Source organism: Clarias gariepinus, chromosome 14 (genome assembly GCF_024256425.1).
Source record: "Clarias gariepinus isolate MV-2021 ecotype Netherlands chromosome 14, CGAR_prim_01v2, whole genome shotgun sequence".
In the NCBI taxonomy this organism is placed as follows: Eukaryota; Metazoa; Chordata; class Actinopteri; order Siluriformes; family Clariidae; genus Clarias; species Clarias gariepinus.
The window spans coordinates 7987260-8001503 of record NC_071113.1 but is presented as its reverse complement, the minus strand read 5'-3'; the positions used below and the strand labels follow the sequence as shown (position 1 = coordinate 8001503).

At 40.8% G+C, this 14244-nt stretch overlaps 1 protein-coding gene across 4 annotated transcripts in view; it reads right to left on the bottom strand.

Annotated features, from left to right (window-relative positions):
* plce1 (phospholipase C, epsilon 1) overlaps nucleotides 1-14078 on the bottom strand; it is an 82451-nt gene extending 68373 nt beyond the window's left edge. Inside the window, exons 1-2 of one of the 4 annotated variants that reach the window (XM_053511201.1) lie at nucleotides 13877-14078; nucleotides 9547-10869 (exon numbers count right to left, since the gene is read on the bottom strand). In XM_053511201.1, coding sequence (XP_053367176.1) covers nucleotides 9547-10623 — 1077 coding nt within the window. In that variant the 5' untranslated portion in view covers nucleotides 10624-10869; nucleotides 13877-14078. Of the gene's footprint in view, nucleotides 1-6628; nucleotides 6875-9546; nucleotides 10870-13876 lie in introns of those variants that run through there. The other 3 variants (XM_053511202.1, XM_053511204.1, XM_053511206.1) reach the window with 3 other exon arrangements.
* Nucleotides 14079-14244: the final 166 nt, after the last annotated feature.

The window sequence follows — 14244 nt, the reverse complement described above, 5'->3', positions numbered from 1 at the left end:
GCCAGAAGGCCTGCTGCACAGTCAGCACTCAAATTCATTAAAAAGGTGATGTCTTTCTGGACCTCAAACTGTGCATAAAGGCACCGTCATGATGTAAGATTTGGGCCCTTTCATTCCAGTGAAGTTTAATCTTACTGCTACAGCAGACAAAGCCATTTTATACAATTATGAAATAAAGTGCACTTTGAACTGCAACAGTTAGAGGTAGAAGTAGACACGAGTTTGATGGTCAGTTGTCCACAAACTTGAGGACAGACAGTGCATTTGCATTATACTCAATATCAGCTGCACTGCACTTTAACAAACAATGGTTCAAACATCAAGAGAACATTAAAAGATATTAATGTATTTAATATATAATAATGCTCATTCCTGTTGCAAAATTTAAGCTTTATGTATTTATATAAAATTTAAATTTAAGCTTTATGTATTTACTACATAAAAAAATTTCCTTTTTTTTTTTTTACTGCTTCAACACACATGGGCAGAAATATCAGAGTTACAGTAGTAACCATTGGCCAACGTTCAAACATCCATTTACTAATTTCTATCTAAACCTGAATGGGGTACACTCACACCCAGTTATACACTACTGGCAATTTGGGAACACCAAATATGGTTTCACGCGGAGGCCGTAAGTGCGGTTCATCGTGATTCACCCGCAAGCTTTTTTTGTTTTGTTTTTTTGTTCCAAAAAAAATTTGGGTTCCAATTTTCTCCCCAATATTAGTCGTAGCCAATTCCTCCCTGTCGCTAGGGGGCTCCCACATTAAGGCTACTACTACCACTCAGTCGGGAGGGCGAAGATTATCCCGTGTTTCCTCCGAACCGCGTGACGTCAGCCGACTGCATCTTCTCGAACTGCTTGCTTACGCACCATTAGAGGCGGAGTAACACACTCTGAGGAAAGCGCTAGCCGCTCCTTCCGCGTGCGCGAGCTCACAGACGCCCCTGATTGGCTGTAGAGCCATGATTAATGTGGGAGCGCAAGTACCTCTCATCCCTCCCCCCTGAGAGAGCTCGGCCAATCAGCTCTCTCTGTGCCTCCGGCTGTGAGAGGAAAACAGCATCACCCGGGGTTCAAACCAGCGATCTCCGGATGATAGGGTGAGCGCGGAGGCCCACACCCATGAGTTTTGGAGTAATGATTCATTTTCTTGTGAGGAAACGTAAACGTAAAATTTTTTTTGCTAAATCTGTAATTGTGCAGGATAACAAAACATACTTGTAAGAAAATTATAAAAGCTACCTTTAATTCTCTATACAACCTCCTGCTTTACTAATCCACTTATCCCAGTGTTTCACTAGGTAGAAAGTTTTCTCAGTACGCCGGACTGTCTGTTTCACGTCTGTCAAGCCGGCTTCCCAGTAATACGCAAGTGATGTTTGTAAATGATTGTGTGTACAATTCCCCTCTTCCGCAAGTTGGTGATAAGTTATCTGTCAATTTTCAAGGATCAGGCATTCCACTCACTAAATGTTCATGGGAACGACTGAAGTGGCCTCCTCGGCCGGGATCATCATTCACGAACATACAGCCTTCTTTAAAACGTTTGCACCATTCAAATGTTTCACTGTGGGTAAGAGTCTCACCAGTTTTGGGTGTTTGTTCTTTTTACAAGAAATTTCCTGGTTTGCCTTGAATGCCCCTCAAACATTACGCAACAATGTTCCATTGGTGAAAGAAATTAGGAATATTCATTTTTGTTGTTGCTTGCTTTTTTTTTCCCCCTCTTTAAAATTCCACCAGATCAACCCAACAGTCAGCTGTGTTCATCTGGTGGTCAGCAACACTAAAAGTATCACATAAGAGAAGATCTTTAAGAAACATATGTCTATTGATGTGTGCTAAATGTCAACCTGTTCATCCAAATTAGTCAAACTGCTCATTTTTTACTGAGCCTGGCGACACTATACAGCGTAAACTTCTGTAACCTCGAAGCTGTTTGCTTTCCATGACACATGAACACGCACACAAATTCACGTCCCAGACAGATTACTTCTGGGAATGCTCCATCCCTCAGGAGAGTTCAGCAGGGATGTTGACCTGAACCTTTTCCACTTTCCCAGGATCCAAGACATAATCATGTTCACATGCCACGCTCAAACATTGAAATATCAAAGGCAGAAAAACATAGTTTCCTTCACTGCGATGCATTTCTACCTCAGTCTATTAGCAATCTGCGGCTAGAATCTATTAAAGAGGGTCTGAAGCGCATTTAGATGACTGCAAGGCCAATAAACAAATCAGGACATTCCATAATCCCACATGGTAGCATCACGTTTATGGAAACAGCTCTGTAGCGTTCGAAAGACTCCCTGCTTTTGCTTTGGCTGTTTGAGAAGTTATTCTTTCCAAAAAGAGTTTGTGAAAAGCAGCCGGCTAGGCACATTCCTCGACGTTCACCACCCTGCACAACAATGCTCATTAAAGACAACACAGTGTCTGAAGAGCTGTTGATTTTAAACAGCTATTGCAAGAAGCCCCCGCTCTGCATACTTCTGTTCTGCCCCTTAAACTAACATACTTGATTCACTCCATCGGCTAATTATTAAGGCCTCGGGTAGCTGTACGGAACAGGAGGGATGAAGATATATGCCATTACGATGCAGATAATCCACTTAAGGCTACACAAAAACTGCTTCACTGTGCCAAAATGCTTTTCACATGTCACGAAAGGAGAGGTTTTAGCCTGCTCCTAATGGTCGTGAAACAGAAAACAGATCTCAAACATACCTGATCGAGGCAATCAACATCTGGAGAAGTGTCTGAATATCGAATCCAGGTGTACTAGACTAGGTTTAAAGCAACAAACCTGCAGGATGGTACACTCCCATGACCACGACTGCATGATCCTTGGCAATCCGGTTTTCCATTCTCTGTTCATTATGAAAACTTTGTGCTGTTCTAGCATGCAAAAAGTCACTTCAGATTAAACTGATGTTTATCATAAATATTGATGTTAAATCATGTTATCATAAACTGATATGTTAAATCCTATTAAGGGCTTTCTTAACAAGGAGGTGCTCAGACATGCACCATTATGCTGTTTGTTGATTACCTTGGTTGGATCCCCAGAAAATCACAAGCCACATGTAAGATCTAATCAGATCTTTGGTTTCCCCTGGGGTCTAAGTCCGGCTCTTGACAGTAGCCCAACCAGGATGCATCCTTGTAAGGCGCCCAAACCACCTCAAGTGGAGCAAGACGACTACTCTGAGGCTCTCCGAGATTACCTAGCTTCTCACCTCGTGCATGATAAATAATAACAGGTACAGGTTAATAAACTTGCTTGTCTAGTTTTTTTTTTTTTTTTTTTATTTCATCATCCTTATATTCATGTTCTCTGTTATACAGAGCGCCCTCGGCCACACAAGGCATCTGAAAGTCTGTACAAACAATGCCTTCCTATTTACCGATTATTGAAAGCAGCCTTTTAAGGAGACATCTGAGTCTGCTCTTCCCATTAGTGTTCTACCAAATAAACACTCGTTAATGCCTGCAAGAAAAAAAAAACCTTAACAGCAGCTCAAATGCTTAAATAAAAACCAGTTGTTTGGCTCCAGAAGGCTTTTCCCAAAGTGCTGGAGCACACCTGTTTTTAAGTAGTCTTCTACCTTTTTGATCCATTTCCCTATGCTTTGTTATTTCATATTACTCTTATCAACTTATCACTCAATCAGAGGCATAATCCAGGATTTCTTCCCTTTCCAGAAGTGCGTTTAACCTGACACTATTCAAAAGAATTGAGTTTCATTGTACAAGTCCGACATCAGCAGTAGACGGCACTGTGGCCTCGCACCTCTAGGGTCTGGGTTCAGTTCCCGCCTCAGGTCTGTGTGCAAAGAGTGGGTCTCCTCAGGGTACTGCAGTTTCCTCCCACAGGCCAAAGACACGCAGATTAGGCTAACTGGCAATCCCAAATTGCCTGTAGTGTGTAAGTGAGCGTGTGAATGTGTGCCTCTGCCTGTGTGTGAGTGAGTGAGTAATCAACCTGTGTGGTGGCTCTTAATGGGAGCAGCTAAAAGAAAAACAAACTTAACCTAGCATCAGCAGTTTGAGAACGTTGATGCATTGAAGTATGGAAACTGTTATAAATGCTAAAATTAAATTTCTTATTTTAAATGATAACATTTTAAAAAAAAGAAGAAAAAAAAAACAATAGCATTTATACACGTTGACATAAAAAAATTATCATTTTAGCATTTATACATGTTTCCATTTTACCTTGAAATCATATTTCTTACATACTGTATACTGTACATCACTATGCAGGCCAAAGGTGACTGCATCAAGAAAAACTCCCTAGGATGGAAGTAAGGAGGAAGAAACTTCAGAAGAAAGAACAGTAACATTTTCCAAAAAAAAAAAAAAAAGTTAAAACAGCTTTATATTTCTAGTTTCTATTCATTTCTAAATATGAGGGTCGGTCAAGTCACTTTTGATTTCACAGAATAACAGAACACAGTTAAGAGAGTAAAAACTATCATTAATTCTCTATCTAATCCCCAGCCACACTAATGCACTTATGGCAGTGAGATCAGGACTCATTGAAATTACTTCTTTAAAACAGTTGCACCTTAATTTTTTATTGATATTTTTTTTTTACTGCAGCTAAGAGTTTTATTAGTGTACTGTGATTTACTCTGCAGATGTCTATAGGGTTCACGCCTTCATTCATTAGAAATTTCAGTCCTAGTTTGACTTGAAGACCCTGCGCATTTTAGTGATAATGATATAATTACATTACATATCACTGGCATCATTACACAGTATATCACAAGTTTCTAAACTTGGTCTTGGATTACCCCTATCGTGTATAGTTTACTTTTGTTTCCATGCCCACAACATGCCTGATTTTACTACTCAGCTGACTAACACCTGTGTGATCGACATCAGGTACTCCCCTACCAAGATTGGGTCAGTAAAGAAGAAATAGCAGTTACAGAGGTGTACAGAGTCAGTATGTGAGATTGTTGGTCTCAGTAGTAGGCTCTGCATGTAAGCACAAGGTTATAGAGTAGATAAGATCAAGAGAGACAAAGCATACACTCTTGCCGATATTGGAGTCCCCGTGGTGCCCCCGTCCTGTCCTTATTGTGTTTGGCACGAGGTCGCAATGACAGTTGCGTGCACTAGTGAGAGTGAGCTCAGTCTTATCAGAAAGCGTCACTTCCTGTACGAGGTACAGGATGTGATGTGGCCCATGTCTGGCAAGTCTGAATTTCAAACTATACCATAATGTGGGATTTAAATCTGCTTGTACGGTAAGGAACGTTAAAGGGGCATATCGTGTCACAGATTACATAAATACACACACACACAAAAAAAATACAGTCATTTAATTACAAAGAAGATCTAGCATTGTTCAGACAGACCAAAAGTTACAGGAACAGAATAGATCATGAAAATTCCAAGTCTACTGCAATTCAGTGGAGGCCAATTCAAAATGAAAGCGCTTTGAAGTGTTCTTTTGTTTTTTTGAGTCATCATCTAGGTTTCCATTTCAATTTACACAAATGCATTGAAACACACAACTTGCAACTGGAAAAAACGTGACCCTGACCACCCTGCTGCATTTTTGCAATACACCAACCCCAAAAAAATACTGCACACACACATACGGTATGTTGTGATTTTGCAGACGACTGTAGCTACAAAGCAAATTCAACACATTTTTATTTATATACACACACGATTACTGTATAAAACAGAGTTGTATATATACATATAGTACCAGTCAAGGGTTTGGACACAAGTTTGGGTTCAATTTCTAGAATTTATTTATTTATTTATTTATTTTTAAACCAAAAAAGACCATAGAATTAGAACGCATGTCCAAACTTTTGACTGGTTTTGTGTGTGTGTGTGTACACGGTTTAAATTTATTCCTAATGAGCAAACCAGAGGTGACTGTAGCTAGGGAAAAACAAACCTCCCTAAACCCATCCTCTTTGTTCCGGGTCAAACTGGACAGTACAATTAGAAAGCAAAAAAAAAAAAAAAAAAAAAAAGACCTACAAACATGCTGTTTGTTTAGTATCCCAGGAGTTCACGTTCATGACAAGACACGAGAGCTAGCCAAAAATCAACTGCCCCACCCCCCTATTCTACTGTATTAGTGCATGGGGAGATCGAGAGGCGTTGCCTGGACATCTGCACAGACGTGTCGATGTGGCATGTTGGAGGTCATGTATTTTAGGAAAATACGATTACACATTTCTAATTATTTCTTTTTTACTAGCGGAAAAGGTTATCAAATTTAACTGAGAACAAAACTCATGACTTTGTTTTGACATGTACTGTAAATATCCTAAAGAGGCTTAGTCTTAACATCGATCGGTAGTTTCCATTTACTTAAAGAATATATACAGCTATACAGCAATAACGTTCTTAAATATTAACACATTTTTTATGGTTTTATATTCAAGATTGTTGGAAAGCCCATTAGTGAGAAGCTCAAAACCTGGATTATAGCTTGAGCAAGATGTGCATGGCCTTCCACTATTAAACTTAGTTTATCACTGCACTGAAAACATGCCTAGCGTCGAATTCTCCCGCTAACATCACCACCAGCGTCTGCTGACGATGATAAAAACTCTTATCACGCCCGTCATAAGTCATTACCTGTTTGGAGAACTGTGTCACCGCCTTCACTAATCAGGCAATCACATACCACTGCTTCGTCAGGCTGTATTTATCTTCCTGTACTGTTGCACTCTACTGCACTGCACTCATTTTCTCAAACAGTCTCCATTCGTCAGTTTTTCACTTGACAATGACGCAAGACAGTAGCTACAATCCAGTCGATGAATGTGAGGTGTAAGGTCTGCCAGCGAGTTGCCTTGACTTGTTCAAGTTCATGTAGCCCTGCTGAGACGACCAGAGAGAGAGAAAAAAAAAAATTACATAAAATCCCCAAGAGTCTTGCTCTGTGCTCCACTGAAAAATGCAGCAGGGACATCCAAGGGTAGAAGAGGTCTAGGCCTGAACTCTGTACTTCCTCACTTATGTATAGTTTACGAGAGGGACAATTAGCATACGCTTCTCAAAGGACTTCCCGTTAACACAGCGACTGAGAGGAGGGAGGTTAGGGGTGGGCAAACATCTGCTGACGGCCAAGTCAATTACTGAGAGCAAACCGTGGTGTGGACTTGGCAAACACTTATGGTCAAATGAAAGGATGTTTCTCAGGTTAATTGGAAGGAGGTCTGTAGGATTTCATTAAAGGCCAGGTGTTCACTAACTGAAGAGTGTGTGTGTGAGAGCGAGAGAGAGACCGACCTGACGTACTCTCACCAATTAAATCACCTAATAAAAGCTAAGATAACGCCACAACTAGGTTGGGTTAGGGGAAACAATATTTATCCTTCTTTCTAAGCAGGAAAAGCAAACAAGCTCATAATTAAAAAGCACATAACATAAAACAGGCCACATAAGCAACACTGCGGCTCAGATTTATTCTCCGGTTGAAAGGTGACTTGCTTTTTTTTTTTTTTTTTGCAAGAGGCTGAATTGTGTCAACAAAGAACACACAAAGACCCACATTATGGAAAAAGCGGCCCGGATAATTCGGCAGCCCATTAAATTATGTGAATTATTCTGGCGTGGAAACACCAGAGCTTGTGCTCAATACAACCACCCTAACTCACATGGAAAGAATGCTGGCTTGTGTGCACCTTCACTATTGAACCTCAAAGTCTCTGGAGGCTTCGGATTGGCCTGGTGGAACAGAGCAGCTCTCTTTTTCTTTTGCTGCTCCCCACCTCCCATGTCTCCCCCGGCTGAGCGTTTTGCACAGTTACGAACACTTACTGCAACAAGAAGCTTAAACCCTTAAATCAGCTCAGTGATATTTACACCAAATAAATGAATCAATAAATAAAATATCAACAATTAATTTAAATAGTTATGTTCTTGGAATATGTATGAGAAAAGATATGAACCCATGCCTTTCTGGACTTTTGCAAACAAAGCATGTGTTTGATTTTAACCCAACTTACTGTTACATATGGGAACGATCATTCAATTTCTAAAACACAATTTAGATAACCTATTCATTGTTCTTGTTACAAGGGAAAAAAATGAGCTTAGTAGTAAAATATGCCAAAGTCTGGTACCACAGAGGAGCAATAAAAATCTAATGTGTTTAACTAGTGCGGTGCCACAGCAGGAACTTAAACAAGGGGCTCCAATGTCCTGACCAGTAAAACTGCCTGTAATGATCTTAAGCATAACAAGCAGCAGATTATGCAAGGTCAAAGCCCGGGCCCTGCTCATGACTCTGACCTACTGCTAAATTTGCTGGCCTGATTATAAATCCTCATGATCCAGCAAAACCTTTTATGCACCTAAAAATGTAAATCATGCATTAATGGCCTTGGAACTTTTTAGAGAATTGCAAACATATCAATCCTTTGTCATATTAAGGAGCAACCTAGACACTGTTTTTCCTTTGGCACTGGATCCACAAAATCCCTGCCTGATCCTCATATTATTCAGTTCTGCCAACCATGGAGACAGTATGTTGGAAAAAAAAAAGAAGTCAGTGGTTTAAAACACTTCATAATGCAGTTATTGAGGGAATAAAATCAATTGAAAACAGCCATCCAGGATGCAACACAAGCCTTGACACATACCATGGGAACAATGTTCTCATAGTGTTGAACAGACTTTGTTCCACTGCAAATGTACATGAAATGACTCAACTCCAAACTGATGAGTCAATCAAGTTAGTAATCCCTGTACATTAGATGTTAGGACCCAAGGTAAAACTTGAGGCAAGGCACAACAAGTAGAAACAACTTTTTCTAGTATAGAATCATCGGCATGTCCATAACCATACACTGCAGAAGTATGACTGTTTTTTTTTCCAGAATGTTGAATAAAAAGTGTCTATAACGTCATCTCTTAAACTGTAGCTGCAGAAATAGGAACACTTACTGTAAAAAAATTCTTGGGTTTTTCTTTACATTTGAGAACACCGTATCTTTTAAAACCTTAAAAATTTATGACAGCTCGGCCCACAAGACAAATGCATAATGCCAAAAGTCTCTGGAAGTCTTCCTTACTAATTAGTCAATTTGTGCATCATTACAATATACAGGTTGAGTTCCTTAATAGACCTTGCAAACCAAATTCACTACAGCGGAAACACATAAAACATTAACACATTGTTATTTTAAAACCACATTCCTCAAAAGCACTTCATTCTCTGTTCAAAACCAGAAGGTTTCCGTTTCTAGCCGACATACAGTACATGTATGAAATTCTGACATTTAACTGCTGGTGACTGACTGTGATCTATAATGTTGCGTTTGTACAAAAAGAAAGACCTACCTTATTAACCTGTAGCATTGGCACCTCAAATCACTCCACTTATTGATTACTATATGTACATAAGTGGATTTCATGCTTATAATGAATTCAAACTTGGAATTAGGAAAAAACTGTGTGGGAAGTCTAGTTATGCATCTCATAACATCCAAAGCAAGCATTTATCGTGCATAAAGCTATACCACGCAGAGCAAAAAAAACAATCTTACCTGTTTCAGTCTGACCCCTGAATATGAGAGAAGAGCTCTGGAGACCTGCAGCTGGATGGCTTGGAGCACTCTGTTGTATTCCGTGTCTATAAAGTTACAGGCCTTTCTCAGGCGACATCTTTTTCTAAAAGCAGCCTCCCATGCTCGGTCAGATATGTGACCGGTCCTCAAGATCGCTCTGGTGCCGGTGCACACCTTCTTCAAGACCTTCTGGTTGTTTTTCAGGTACCTACGGACCAGCACGGTGGACCGCTCCTTCCTATGAGCGACGTCACTTTCGGAAGCTGCAGCCTGGCCATTGCTGTTTTGGTGAGCCAAGGAAGGCTTTGATGTTGCGGAAGCCTGGCAGGGCATCCTCAAGCACCTGACTTTAGACCTCTTGTTGAGTCTCTCTAGACTCGAGAAGACACCGCTGTGGCAACGGACCGAATTTAAACTCACCCGGTCCTGCGTTCCTGCTTCAAGCCCTGCACCATAGGCGCACGTGCAGTGAAAGCGCAACACGAACGGCGTCGGTAAGCTGATTCTCCTGGTGTCGAGCCTCTCTTCACCCAGGCTTGGCGAGTCTCCAGAAAGCTGCGTTGCGGCAGAAGAAAACCCCTCTGTTCTCCTCGGAAACCCTGTTTCCCAGCCTCCAGTTTGAAAAGTGGCCTCTTGGCAGCACCCGTCTGTTTCCACTGGCCCACATGTGCTACACTGCTGGCTGCAACACAATCTCTCCACCCGGCGGCATGAAGCCGTGCTGCAACAGCAGTCTTTGTGTACATAGTCCAGGCTTTCCAAGCTCTTCGATCTGGTGTCCAAAGATCTTTTTGAACCACAGTTCTGTTCACCTATCCGTTTAGATGATTCAGTGTCACGGCGGTCCTCTGCTGGACATAGACGATGTAAGCTTGAACAAGGGATCAGCGGCTCGGAGTTTCTCCTCTCATGAGTCTCATAACCCAAAGGTAACATCGGATTTCTGTATTTCGTCAACGAGTTCCTTGCCTCCATTCTGACTCCCAGAGCCTTCTCCGGAGAAACAGAGATGCAAGGAAGTCCAATTCCCACCTGTTCCTCTACACAAACCCTCATATCACAAGACCCACAATCACAGATTTTGGCTGTCAAAGCCAGATAGTAGAATTTAAAAAAAAAAACTTTTTTTTTTTTTAAAAACCTGTTTTGATTCCAAAGGGTCACTTCAGCTGGAAGCGGAAGAAGAACCGAGTTCCAAAATAAGGAGCGGCACTCCCAGGTTGCACAATGCTCGACCCAGTCTTCTCTCCAAGATCTTCTTTCAAGGGAGGTCTTCTTTCAAGATCTCATGACCTGCAAAAGCTAGGAGAGATATGGGAGAAAACAAATAAGTAAGTATACCATTAAATTAAATGTAATTAAATGTACCCCCCACCCCCCAATAAAACGAGCTGGACGCTCACTAAAATTTATTCATATTTTATATTGGATCAGGTAAGATTCTCATCTTATTCTCAGTGTACTTGAGAAATAGCCTTCTCAGAGGAAATCACAGTTGGCCAAAGAAAATTCTCAGCCCTGGAGGGAGCATCAGGAAAAATAAAATCACACTTTAAAAATGTGTGGGCCTCTGGAATGTGAGGCCTTGCTGGGGGCAGCCCAAACTGACTACAAAAAGAAGGGAGGGGGATTAGTTCTATTGATTTTGGGTTTGTTCGGTCAGTCAAGATCCACCACTATAGTTCACACACCCACATACGCATGCTCATGGCTATAAATCTCTGAGCTAATAGCAGCATGGAGCCTTCTTTCAAAGTTCAGAGTCAAAGTCATCCAATTCAGATCGTGAGGGTAGGACAGGGAGGCCAAGAGGGTCCAGAAGGAAAATGCATTGACACCAAGATGGAAAATGCCACAATTACTATACAGCCAAGCCACACAGATCAAAATCTGTCTAACTGAAACGTCTCTATGGTTAAGCTTTGCTGGAACAATACGCAAAACAGAAAACACATTTCGCCCTCATGTTTTGTTTTTGTTTTGTTTTTTTCAGGAAAGAGCGACTATTGCAATAAGTAAAACATACCGGTTGTGCTTTGTCCAGCATCTTAAAGTTTACCGGCAGAGAAGAACAAAGACACACCTTCAGTCTTGCAAGATACATTCATAATTAACAGAAATTCACGTGACACACTAAACCTGGCATGGAGACAAAAGTAAGCTGCGACGTCTGAGGTTGATTCCCGAATGAGATTAGGAGCACAATAAAACTGTTAACATGTAAAAGCTCACATATCAGATCTCAAACAGGAACAGATCATTCAATTAGCGACTGCTTTTTCTGCTAACTGATCAAAGTTAACAGACTTGCTATGAAGAAAACTCTCCAAGGAAATTCACAGCGTAACATTTGAAGCCAATTGTAATGGATGAGGAATTAATCCGGATTCAAATCTTTTCTCAAAAAAATGCCTACACTCATCATCGACAACCTGTTTCAAGTGTTTCCAGACTGGCGCTGAGGGAGGGTGTGAAGCTGCGTGATCGGGCATGGAAGTTTGGGGAATTACGGGAATTTCCCCCCCTCCTCCCAATCCTCCTCAATCACGCACACCCACTAGCTCACACAGCCACAAAACACACAACTGGGTGCAGGCCAGGAGGCAAGAGGCCACACAGGCTAAAGAAATAGAGCTAGTTTCATCCATGACTAAATGGGCTTACATCAAATGCAGGCGGAAAAAATCTGCGCTACCAACTGAAGACAAACAACTGACAGTAAAACAATCGAAACTTGTATGATTATATGAGTCTAGATAATAAAACATACATTAATTAAAGCAGGTAACTACAGACAATCATAATATATTACAAATTCTACACATGAATTTCAGATTGAAATCTGAATCATAATTGTGTATGTAGAGATTACCTCGTCCATACACTTATCTGTAACATATTTTCTTTGAGACAATCCTCTAACTGACTTTATGGCTGTGGGTGTGTCATGTGTTGGCCTGATAACTCTGAGCTACCAGTTTTGCCACATGAGCGTAGGCGTGTTCAAGTTTCCCACATACAAACGCATAAGTATGACAATAATAGAAGAGAACAAAGTAATCTTGGCGCAAATAAATAAATAAATAACACACTTGTTTTATTGAATAGGAATTGACAGGTGACAACAGGTGTGTTTGCATGCTCACTCTTTTAGCTGCTGAACTCCAAACTATCAGAGTAACAGGGATATAAAATATTTTTCAGCACTTCTGCATAAAAGTCAAATCCAAATGAAAATGGACATGGTTGTGTTTTGGTGAAAACTCCTTACGAACATGTCAAGAAAGCCAACTTCATTGCTGCATTTAAATTTTTTTTACTTCCATTAAAAAAAATATATATATATATTTTTTTTTTTAAACACGAGCGACAACGGCTTGACCCATATCCAAAAGGTTCATTAAAGGTCTCAAACAATACAGCCTGAGACAAGCCAATCCAATTCCATTTGATCAAATTTTCCATGATGCCACCAAAACCAAGAACGGAGCAGATCAGCAGCCGAATTCTAGAAGCACCACTGAAACTCTGATTTCACCAAGTGTAACGTAGGAAAATGGCTTAAAAATGCATTCCCAGTGGTCCATACACTGCAGACTTGCACCATGCAATTCGTCTACTGTCCAATCTTCTATATCAGATTCTATACAGAAATTTTATATTTTTAAAGCTTAGACAGCAAAATTAAGACCTGCAGTATGCAGACATCTGTAAATGATTTAAATGAAGCCAGGGTCTAATAACCCTACAGTTCACTGACCCCTTGGGGTTCATTGGTGGTTACATCCAAACATATTCAGTGGTGCTATGCAGTAATGTCAACATAGTTTTTGTATTTAAATTGTAATAAATATGCAAAAGTAAAGATGTCATCTGAAACGTGGCATGCATTAATAACGTTTTAGCATTTATTAGTAATGGTGGTGTACTTAAAGGTAAATAATTCGCATGGATTGGGGAGCTTTGGGAATCCCTGAGCGGTAAATCTAATGGAGCATCACATCTGCACGGTCCGTTCATCTGAACAGAGCAACAGTATGCACGAATAATCTTTAAAAAAAATAAAAATAAAAAAAAACTCAATAGGATGCAACAACACAGAACACAAACATAACGTACAAACCCAGTGGAAGCCAAATGATGTTTCTAAGTCTCACTGGAAAAGCGTGCAAACAAACAAAAACAGCACTATCGTGCAACGAACACAAGGTCTCTTTCATCTAAAGCGTTTTTATAAATGATACAAACAAACACGTATTTATCATAACAGCCCAGTGTTCAGCATGCACGTGCATGTCGCGGCACTCACCTCAAAAACTTTTCAACTCCTAAAGCTCGACTCTCCTTGACTACAGAGTTGCGCGAAGTGATCTCAAGCACACACGCGCGCTGAAATGACCGGAGAGCACAGTGAGGAGAGAGCACACTGCCCGCACTGTGAGCAAAGTCTGAAAGCAGACTGAGAGGCTTTGAGGTGTCACATCATAGGAATGCAGGGAAACAGGCACACAGCTCGGCTTTCACGAGCGCGCGCGCGCACCGTCAAGCCCACCTTCCAGGCTCGCGCTTATCTGCGCCATTTTTATTTATTTATTTATTTATTTGTCCCCCGCAATTCACTCGTTTACAGAGAAACCTTTCCGACATCCTCACATATATATCTGTCTACAGCTTTTT